A 10,000-nucleotide genomic window follows, 5' to 3' on the forward strand; every position below is an offset into this window, starting at 1 on the left:
GGGCAGAGAGAAAGAGGATATAGACAGGGGATTGAGGAGTGAGCTAACATATAATAGGTTTATGGGGGGGGCAGCGAGAAGTCAAGTAGGGGAAAAAGAGGGAGGAGTTGGGAGGGAGGGAAGGAGGGAAGGAGGGGGGGGTGACTGGGGAAGCTGCACTGTAAAGAGACTTGCAGAAATGTGGAGAGCAAACGTGAAATAGAAAAAGCCGAGCGGGAGGAGAGAGGAGGAGAGGGCAGAGGAGAAGAGAGGGGAGGAGGGGGGTGAGGGAGAGGAGAAGGAGAAGGAAGAGGAGGAGGGGGGGGAGGAGGAGGAGGAGGAGGGGAGAGGGCGAGAGATTCTGAGCGTGGTTGACAAGAGTGTGGCGAAGCAATCAATTATGATGGAAGCTCGGAGTCTGGATGGAAAGATCTAGACAAGGGGGAGGAGTCGAGAGAGGGGACGAGGGAGGGAGAGAGTTGGAGCGAGGGAGCAGAGGAAGGAGAGAGGTATGGAGGGAGTGGACTGGGGGGGTTGCAGAGAGAGGAGGGAGGGAGGAGTTTGATGGGAAGGGAAGGGGGCTGGAGGTATGGGCTGTGCCTCAATGTCTGTCTATATTTAGGGTCTGTGAGAGCTGATTGAGTGTGTGTGTGTGTGTGTGTGTGTCTGTGTTTGTGTGCATTATATAATACGAGACCCCAAAGTGACCCCTGGTGGAATAAGTAGGAAGCACACCTGAGCTCTCTTAGGGAGAGGTTGCTTGCTGTGTGTGACTGTGTGAGTGTGTGTTTGCGTGCACATTATGCGTGCGTGTGTGTGTGTGTGTGTGTGTGTATATATATATAACGCGCGTCTCTCTCTAACGCAGGTGTGAGATCGAGGCGACCCTGGAGAGGCTGAGGAAGCTGGAGAGAGAGCTGTACTCCAAGGAGAAGGAGCTGGAGGAGAGGGAGAGGCGACTGCGTCTGTGGGAGGAGAGGCTGATGGAGAGGTCCAACAACACGCCCGTAAGAACACCCCCCCCCCCCCCCCCCCACCGCCCCGAAAAGGCTTGACCTGGATAAGCCGTAAAACATCTGCATGCTTCGACGACAGAACACCCACACAACTGGACATAGGTTTACTGCAAGCACCTTGGTGTTCATGCTGTCATTTTGACCCGTCTCTCTCTCCCTCTCTCTCTCTCTCTTTTCTCCCCCTCCCTCCCTATCTTCTCTCTTCCCCTCTCTTGTCCCCCTCCTTTCCTCCCCTCTCCCTCCCTATCTCCTCTCTTCTCCCCCTCCCTCCCTATCTCCTCTCTTCCCCTCTCTTGTCCCCCTCCTCTCCCTCCCTCCCTATCTCCTCTCTTCCCCTTTCCCTCCCCATCATACTCTCTTCTCCCCTTCCTCTCATCTCTTCCCCTCTCTCTCCCTATCTCCTCTCTTCTGCTCCTCCTCTCCTCTCTTCCCCTCTCCCTCCCTATCTCCTCCTACTCTCTTCCCCTCTCCCTCCATCCCTCCCTCCCTCCTCTCTTCCCCTCTCCCTATCTCCTCTCTTCCCCTCTCTTCTCCCACTCCTCCCTTCCCCTCTCCCTCCCCCCCTATCTCCTCTCTTCTCCCCCTTCCTCTCCTCTCTTCACCTCTCCCTCCCTATCTCTTCTCTTCTCTTCTCCTCCTCTCCTCTCTCCCTCCCTCCCTCCTCTCTTCCCCTCTTCTCCCCCTACTCTCCTCTCTTCACTTCTCCCTCCCTATCTCCTCTCTTCTCCTCCTCCTCTCTTCCCCTCCTCCCCTCTCTATCTTGTCTCTTCCCCTTTCCCTCCCTATCTCCTCGCCCCAGACCACCTCCTCTCTGTTCTCCACCACTCTCTCCAACCCCTCCACCAACCTGTCCCAGTTCTTCTCCAGCCCCATGGGGTCCACCATGGGGTCCACTATGGGGTCCACTATGGGGTCCACGGCCATCAGCGCCTCCGAGTCCTTCTTCCGCTCCCAGTCCCAAGAGTCCAACAGGGGGTCCGGGGTGAGCTGCCTCATCCGGACCCTCAGCAACGGAGACCGAGAGAGGGGGTCGGAGGGAGGGATGGTGGGGGGCTTGGAGGGGGGGGGTCGGCTGCACGCCATGCTCCGCGGCTTCCAGGGCGTGCTCGGGGGGGGGGATTCGGAGGGAGGGATGGAGGAGAGAGGCTGGGGGGACACGGAGAGGGAGGACGGGGGAGGGGGGGGAGGAAGCATGGACGGGGGGAGCCTCCAGGTCATGCTGAGCAGCCGGGGGTTCGGAGACAGAGAGGACAGGGGGTGGGGGGGGGAGAGGGAGGAGAAGAGGGGAGGAGGAGGAGGAGGGGGCCGGGGGGGGGAGAGGGAGAAGGGGGGAGGAGGAGGAGGAGGGGGGATGGAGAGGGCGCGAGTGACGACCACCCTCCGGGGGTTCCAGCAGGGGGGCCGCGGGGAGGTGGAGGTGGAGGAGACGAGGGAGGGGGGGTGGGGAGGGGAGACGGAGGGGGGGGAGGAGGAGGAGGGCGGGACGGGGGGACGGATCCAGAGCCTGCTCAGGGGGTTCCAGGGGGGGTTCCAGGGGGGCTTCGGGGAGATGCTCTCCTCCCTGGACATGGAGGATATCCCGGGGATGGAGGACATGGATCTCAACATGAACATGGGGGGCCTCAGGGTGGTGGGGGGAGGGGGCAGGGGGGGGGAGCGTGGGAAAAAGAACGTGGGGGGGCTGGTGGTCCACGGGGTGAGCCGGGGGGTCGACTCCTCGGGGGGCGGGGGGGTGCAGGTGAGCATGCGCTCGTCCTCCTCGTCCAATCACATCTCGTCCAACTCCTCGTCCAAGAGCTGCAGCGTTCGGCAGGGAACCAAGATCAACATGGCCGCCGCGAGGGACATGATGGAGATGGGGTGGTCCGACGACAGCGACGACTAGGAGATACTGACCGCGTACACACACACACACACACATACGGCTCTATCCGAAAATCTGGGCGAGACATCGAGATTTGAATGAACATGTCGAAGGTCCAGTATGTGGTTTTGTAGACGCTATCAGCATTTAAACGGAGAGTCTGACTTAGTGATCTCATTCCTTGATGGCTACCGATTGATCACGGCCATTCAGCACTGTTTTAAAGCTAACATTTACATACTGGACCGATAATTTAACACTAGAACTCGTTGCTACTGTAAATGAGGGCAACCTCAGTAACTTACGAGTTTAAATAAAGGTTTGAATGAATGAAAAGAACAGCCATGGCTTTTTTACCTACTATAAGAGCCGCCTCGGGGGTCAAATGACCGTAGTCTTTAGAATGGGAAGCTGCTACTTACACACAAAGACCACTAGTTGGCGCTTCTTGTAAATTAGCCTGCCTCCTACACAGAAAAACAGCAAAATAGATTTATACTAGCTTATCCTGATGTTGATGTAAGGATACTGGGTGGTAGAACACCACATATCTAGGAAAAGTCATGAAAGAAGGGTCCTGAAATGTGATCGAATGCAAAGGTACAAACTATTTTTTACCCACCCATGGCTGTTCTAGTGTTAACAGCACAGATTTGAAGTTAGGATTTGGACTGTAAAGAGTTGGGTACATACACACACTTTTATTTTATGTATGTTTTTGTTTTTTTTGTAATCCAAACAAAATGTATTCAGACTCCTGTGTGTGAGGACTGTCGGGGAGAACACTGAAGCATCATGGGTAGTGTAGTGTTCTGACTGCTGATTGTCTTGTCATGTTGTCCTGGTGACTTCAAGCCTTTAAAGTGACAGTACAGTAGGTTAACCTGACGTGCCTTGTTAACTAGTGTTACAAACTGTAGAGCACTTGAACCCAAACCCTTTGGAGAGCTTCTAGAAGAGATGCCATCTATTTTCTACTTTTAGATGGTTTATGCATTTGATGTGTCCAAAACACTAAGCTTTGGAATGATTCATTCTTACTGTGATCAAACGTGTGAAAGTGTTTAGTTTTTTTTGCAACTCCCCCTTCTGTATAATTGTTGAACTTGTTTTTCAATAAACTTGGAAAAGAAAAGACGGATATATTCTCATTCTTTCAGTCAGTTGTTGTTTATAAAAGCACATCTTACCAAGGTGTCCATGTCTAAGGAAAGGATGCAAGTAACTAAAAACAGAAACTAAAAACCTCCCAAAAATACTTCAACAGTGACTTAATTCATCCCAACCACCAGGGGGAAATGACCACATAGTAAACATCTAAATAACATTTAATAGGGAATACAAACGTAGAAGCAAATATTATCATAAATAAATCAAAGCAAATATTATCATAATTAAGTCAAAGCTATTAATATCATTAAGTCAATAATTAAAAAGTAATATATTAGAAAATGAACATAAATAACATGTAGGCCTTAACGGCTCCGACAAGAGTGATGTGTTATGTAATGTGTGGTACAAAAAAAGAGCTAGTAAATTAACAAATAAACATGTCAGCAGTATTTGATCTGAAGTAACTTCTAACACACAAAGCAACCCCCGACCCCACCTTCCTACCCCCACCCCCACAAACCCCTACCTCCTACCCCCTCAACTCCTACCCCCTCACCCTATCCCCTACCTCCTTCTCCCTCACCCATACCTCCTACCTCCTACCCCCTCACCTCCTTCTCCCTCACCCCTACCTCCTACCCCCTCACCCCTACCTCCTACCCCCCCCCCCCCCCCTGCCCCCTCAGACACTGAGCAGCAGAGCCACCCCGGCCAGCACCCACTTGGCGGGCCTCTCCCGGGTCTTGAGGCTGAAGGTCCAGACGTAGGTGGGGCCCCTCAGCTTGGTCTTGTACAGCGGACACTCGTAGATGTTCCGGGTCTCCTGGCGGTCGTTGGGCACGGCCCGCACCGAGATCACCGGCATGGACGGGGTTAACTCCTTCAGACGGGCCTCGGTGATCACCCCGCCCTGCGTGTCCCACCGTGCACCTGGGAGGGGATAGGAGGGGGAGGAGGAGGAGGAGGAGGAGGGAGGAGGGAGGGGGGAGGAGGGGATAGGAGGGGGAGGAGGAGGGGAAAGGAGAAGGGGGAAGAGGAGGGGAAAGGAGAAGGAGGAGGAAGAGGAGGAGGAGGGGGAAGAGGAGGAGAGGGGGAGGAGTAGGAGGAGGAGGAAGGGGAGAGGGGAAAGGAGAAGAAGGAGAAGGAGAAGGAGGAGGAGAAAGGAGGAGGAGGAGGGGTAAGAGGAGGGGAAAGGAGGAGGAGGAGGGGTAAGAGGAGGGGAAAGGAGGAGGAAGAGGAGGGAGAGAAGGGGAAAGGAGAAGGAGGAGAAGGAGAAGGAGGAGGAGGAGGGGTAAGAGGAGGGGAAAGGAGGAGGAAGAGGAGGGAGAGAAGAGGAAAGGAGGAGGGAGAGGTAAGAGAGCAAGAGGACATCATCGTTTTTCACCCGTCCTCTTCGTCCACATCTAACAAAACACGTCCCCGTCCCCCCCCCCCTGGGCGGCTGTTAGACTGTGGTTAGGCTGGAAAACAATCCCATCTGGCAACACATCTGGTGATCAGTGTGATAAGTAGCCCAATTGGGCGGGAATACGGCCAATCTGGCAACGCTGGCTCTGCGGGGTCCTACCCTCCATGTACAGGCCGTAGACGTAGGCGCCCTCCCTGGCCGGCTGGTTGAACTCCTCCTTGAACTTCTTGGTGACGTCCACCGTCAGGTTCATCTTGTCCAGCGGCCACTCGTTCTTCCTGGCCAGAGACTGCATCACCGCTGAGGGAGAGAGAGAGAGAGAGAGAGGGTGTGTGTGTGTGTGTGTGTGTGTGTGTGTGTGTAGGTGGTGTGTATGAGACTGCATCACCGCTGAGGGAGAGAGAGAGAGAGAGAGAGAGAGAGAGAGAGAGAGAGAGAGAGAGAGAGAGAGAGGTGTGTGTGTGTGTGTGTGTGTGTGTGTGTGTGTGTAGGTGGTGTGTATGAGACTGCATCACCGCTGAGGGAGAGAGAGAGAGAGAGAGAGAGAGGGTGTGTGTGTGTGTGTGTGTGTGTGTGTGTGTAGGTGTGTGTGTGTGTACGTGGTGTGTATGAGACTGCATCACCACTGGAGAGAGAGAGAGAGAGAGAGAGAGGTGTGTGTGTGTGTGTGTGTGTGTGTGTGTGTGTGTGTGTGTACGTGGTGTGTATGAGACTGCATCACCGCTGGAGAGAGAGAGAGAGAGAGAGAGAGGGTGTGTGTGTGTGTGTGTGTGTGTGTGTGTATGGTGTGTGTGTGTGTGTGTGTATGGTGTGTGTGTGTGTACATGGTGTGTATGAGACTGCATCACCACTGGAGGGAGGGAGAGAGAGAGAGAGAGAGAGAGAGGGTGTGTGTGTGTGTGTACATGGTGTGTATTCGTGTACGTGGTGTGTGTTTCCACGTGTGTGTGTGTATGGTGTGTGTGAGTGTACATGGTGTGTATGTGTGTGTGTAGACGTGGTGTGTGTTTCCACGTGTGTATGAGTGTACATGGTGTATGTGTACATGTGGTGTGTGTTTCCACATGTATGTGTATGGTGTGTGTGAGTGTACATAGTGTGTATGTGTGTATACGTGGTGTGTGTTTCCACATGTGTGTGTGTGTGTGAGTGTACATGGTGTGTGTGTATACACGTGGTGTGTGTTTCCATGTGTGTGTGTATACGTGGTGTGTGTTTCCACGAGTGTATGTGAGTGTACATGGTGTGTGTGTGTGTATACGTGGTGTGTGCTTCCACGTGTGTGTGTGTGTGTATGGTGTGTGTGTGTGTATGGTGTGTGTGTGTGTGTGTGTGTGTGTTACCTGTGAGGAAGGATTGAGGGTTGAACAGGCCAGACAGCCAGACCACACTGGGCAGAGCCAGGTCCTGAGTCCAGCTGTCCAGCTCTCTGCAGCGCAGCAACACGTCATTGTACCTGACACAGAGAGAGGACAGGCCAGACACTGTCATGGAACAGTGTGATGTAGACTAAGTGATGAACGTCCTCTTACACACACACAAGTGACAGGCAGGAGATGTCACTACTAGAGGCTGAGAACAGGCGTTGGAGGGACGCTCTTACTTGTTTAGTGGCCATCCTCCAATCTCTGGCGCAGAGAAACATCGCTTTATGGCATCCGGAATGTAAAGTTTTATTTAGTCGCAATAACGCCTGGTATCCGTTCGCAACGGTTGTTCGAGAAAGCTGATAAAGTAGCATGTTATCTATTTCAAATGTGACAAACTAAGTCAAACGAAATGCAACGTTGTGGATTCTAAATGGTAGAGGACCTGCATGTCGCTGCCACTGAATAATAACGCGCCCATTGATACTTTGCGCTCTGTGCCAGATAGTGCTACCACTGTGTTAACGTTAGTCTCAATCGTGCATATGTTATTCATATCTGGCAGTAAGTTAATACTATCTCACTTGAAGTTGTAGGTAAATGTTCCATTTCTTTTTTTATATGGTCAATTGGTAATTATATTATAAAGTTACTCTTACAATTAATGAGTTTTTTATATATTTTAATAAGTAAAATGCATAGTTTAATATTATCAGTAGGTATAGCATAATGATACTGCTGGCTGCACTGTAGCACTGCACTCTTTTCTAAATAGGACAGACATCAGTCTTCACATAGATACTATCTACAGTATACTCCTTCCTTTAAACACTTTAACTCCAGCTTTCTGGGCAGTTCGGCCTTTTGGCACTTTATTTTGTATCACTGATGGCAGGCACACATGGACAAGTGGCAGTCAGTGTATGTTAGAGACACTAAGCTAAGAGATGTAGGCTAGGCCTAATTTATTGTTTGTTTCATTGTTCACAACCAGCGACAACAAACTGAATGAATAAAAAAACCTAGGCTAATTCCTGCTTTTTGCCTTCATAATGGTATTTTTTCTTCAGTTAATACAGATATTGTGATGTATCATTGATGAATTGTCTTACTATGTATCGATTGTCGCATTATTGTGATACCATCGGTATCAGGGGCAAAATATCGTAAGGTTATCGTATCGTTAGTTACCATGTAATTCCCACCACTAATGTGAACTGTGACCGGGCGTTAAACATGTGTCTCACCTGTTCAGAGAGGGTGTGATTGGCCCTGTCTGAATACTCTGAAATAGCACTTATCATTTCACTGATCTGAAATCACTACTGATTGATAGGTTCAGTTTCTGCCATATTGCTTTTTACCTCTCCCTGCTACAAATAGGATAATAGTTGGAACCAATTGTAATCTACAATTAAATATAACGATTGATGTAATATAGTTTATTTTTTATTTTTAAACAAACTCATGTTCTGTAGTGTTTTACACACAATCAACAGCAATGGATTTTAGTTAGAAGTACGTTGTGAGAGAAATCAATGTGCCGCACAGCCGGCAACGGTACCCCCTAGGCAGGGCATGTAGAAAGTTAGATGGGGCAAGTAGATCTCCCTGCATGGGAAAGTGTACATTTGCAGAGTCGTGGTTGGATGTGCCGGACATTAAACCATGGCTGCAGCCAGTCGCTGATAACATCAAGGAGGCATATTGTACACTATGTAAAAAGAAGATCAGTGTTGCATGGATGGGGATCAACGGGGTTAAGTCTCACATGCATGGCGCTAGCCACAAGGCCGCTGTTGGTCGCCGAGAGCGGAGAGGTCTTGAAAAATATTGACAAGGTTTTTAAAAAGTCTTTAAAAGGTATTGAAATTAACCTCAAGATTCCTGCATATACCCTGTACTAACCAATACTTGGATGTTATGACATTATCATAAATAATAAGGTAAACAGTAGGACGAATCACGTTTAAACTGATTCCGCTGTCGATGCAGTCTGGAACATATTATATATATTATGGTCTGGCGAGAACGTTCGTTGCGTGGAAATTCACTGATTGGGTGAAATGTATTTTTTCCGGCGTTCTGTCGGGCGTTTGACTGACCATTTATATGCAATGTTTGCAGGAAAAGTGCTATACAAATAAAAAGTTATTATTATTATTATAGGCAACTATGGGCGTCAAAAAGGGTGGGACAAGATGCTCGTTCACGTGCACAACATTTAGAGTTGATTGTGATTCATAAAGGGAAGCAGGCGTGGAACTTGCAAATTCCACTGGCGGGCGCACCGTTTTATAAATCCGAATGTTGGTGTGCGTAAATGTTCTTGCTTTGCGTAGGTACGCAAGCCGTTTACGCCAGTTATACGCAAAGCTTTAGAAACGAGGCCCCTGGACAAGCGTGATTCCCACCTGTACTTTCTTTAGAAAATGAATTGAAAAACACAGTGGATAAATAAAGATCTTTATCCTTCGTTAAATTCTATCTTTGTGTCTTGTGTTCTGTCTTTGATCTCTGAAGTGAACTCCCAAAAGCTTTGAGAAGAACATCAATAAAGTAGAAGGGCAATACTACAGTAATACTACAGTGTGGGGAGCATGGCGCGTTCTGGCCTGCAGAGGGAGCCAGACTGTCGCTGGAGGGGGATGACGGTCTGATTGCGGTCAGTGATCAGACTCGTTATCCTACTGGTCTATTTAACCTGTGTGTGTTTGTTCCCCCGAGAGAGCGAAGGAGGCGGTGAAAACCGGTCGAGAGAGCGAGAGAGAAAGAGAGAGAGAGGCTGTGCAGCACCCGCAAGCAGATCCCAACAGGAGGGGTGGAGCGGGCAGAACCCAAAAGGGGGGAGAAAACAGCGGGCGTGACGGCGAAGCCAGCCGTGCGCCGTCCAGGACGTTTCAAACGTCATTAGTAGTGTGGGAGAAAAGACTCTCTGCAACACGCCAGGGGCGTGGCTAAACTTGGTGCGCAAAATAAACGCCTTTGTTGAACCGTTCCTCTGTGTCGACCTCCCTCTGTGCCTAGAGACTCTTACAACTACAGTATCAAACCTCAACTCATTGAAGGAAGCCAACATTGATGTGGAACTGTATGATTCCTTATCAATACTGTACTGATTGACACACACACACACACACACACACACACACACACTCACCACTGTGCCAGGCTGTAGGTGGAGGGGTAGGCCAGCTTGGTCCAGGTGTCGGGCACGTTGTCAAAGAACAGAGCGGTCTGTAACTGTTCCATC

At 50.3% G+C, this 10,000-nt stretch overlaps 2 protein-coding genes across 2 annotated transcripts in view; one reads left to right on the plus strand and one right to left on the minus strand.

Annotated features, from left to right (window-relative positions):
• The window catches only part of map3k20b (mitogen-activated protein kinase kinase kinase 20b), a gene marked incomplete at both ends in the record, with an annotated part of 13,433 nt that extends 10,553 nt beyond the window's left edge, over window positions 1–2,880 (plus strand). The window contains 3 exons of the mRNA XM_080546580.1: window positions 848–986; window positions 1,795–2,208; window positions 2,530–2,880. Coding sequence (XP_080402706.1) covers window positions 848–986; window positions 1,795–2,208; window positions 2,530–2,880 — 904 coding nt within the window. The remainder of the gene's footprint in view (window positions 1–847; window positions 987–1,794; window positions 2,209–2,529) is intronic.
• A 1,774-nt stretch (window positions 2,881–4,654) lies between these two features.
• LOC308171709 (dynein axonemal heavy chain 11-like) overlaps window positions 4,655–10,000 on the minus strand; it is a gene marked incomplete at both ends in the record, with an annotated part of 81,304 nt that continues 75,958 nt past the window's right edge. The window contains 4 exon segments of the mRNA XM_080546581.1: window positions 4,655–4,902; window positions 5,540–5,680; window positions 6,724–6,836; window positions 9,908–10,000. The exon segment at window positions 9,908–10,000 is cut by the window's right edge and continues 23 nt beyond it. Of these exon segments, the coding sequence (XP_080402707.1) occupies window positions 4,655–4,902; window positions 5,540–5,680; window positions 6,724–6,836; window positions 9,908–10,000 (595 nt within the window).

Source organism: Nansenia antarctica, assembly GCF_963989245.1.
Source record: "Nansenia antarctica genome assembly, chromosome: 16".
NCBI classification, from domain to species: Eukaryota; Metazoa; Chordata; class Actinopteri; order Argentiniformes; family Microstomatidae; genus Nansenia; species Nansenia antarctica.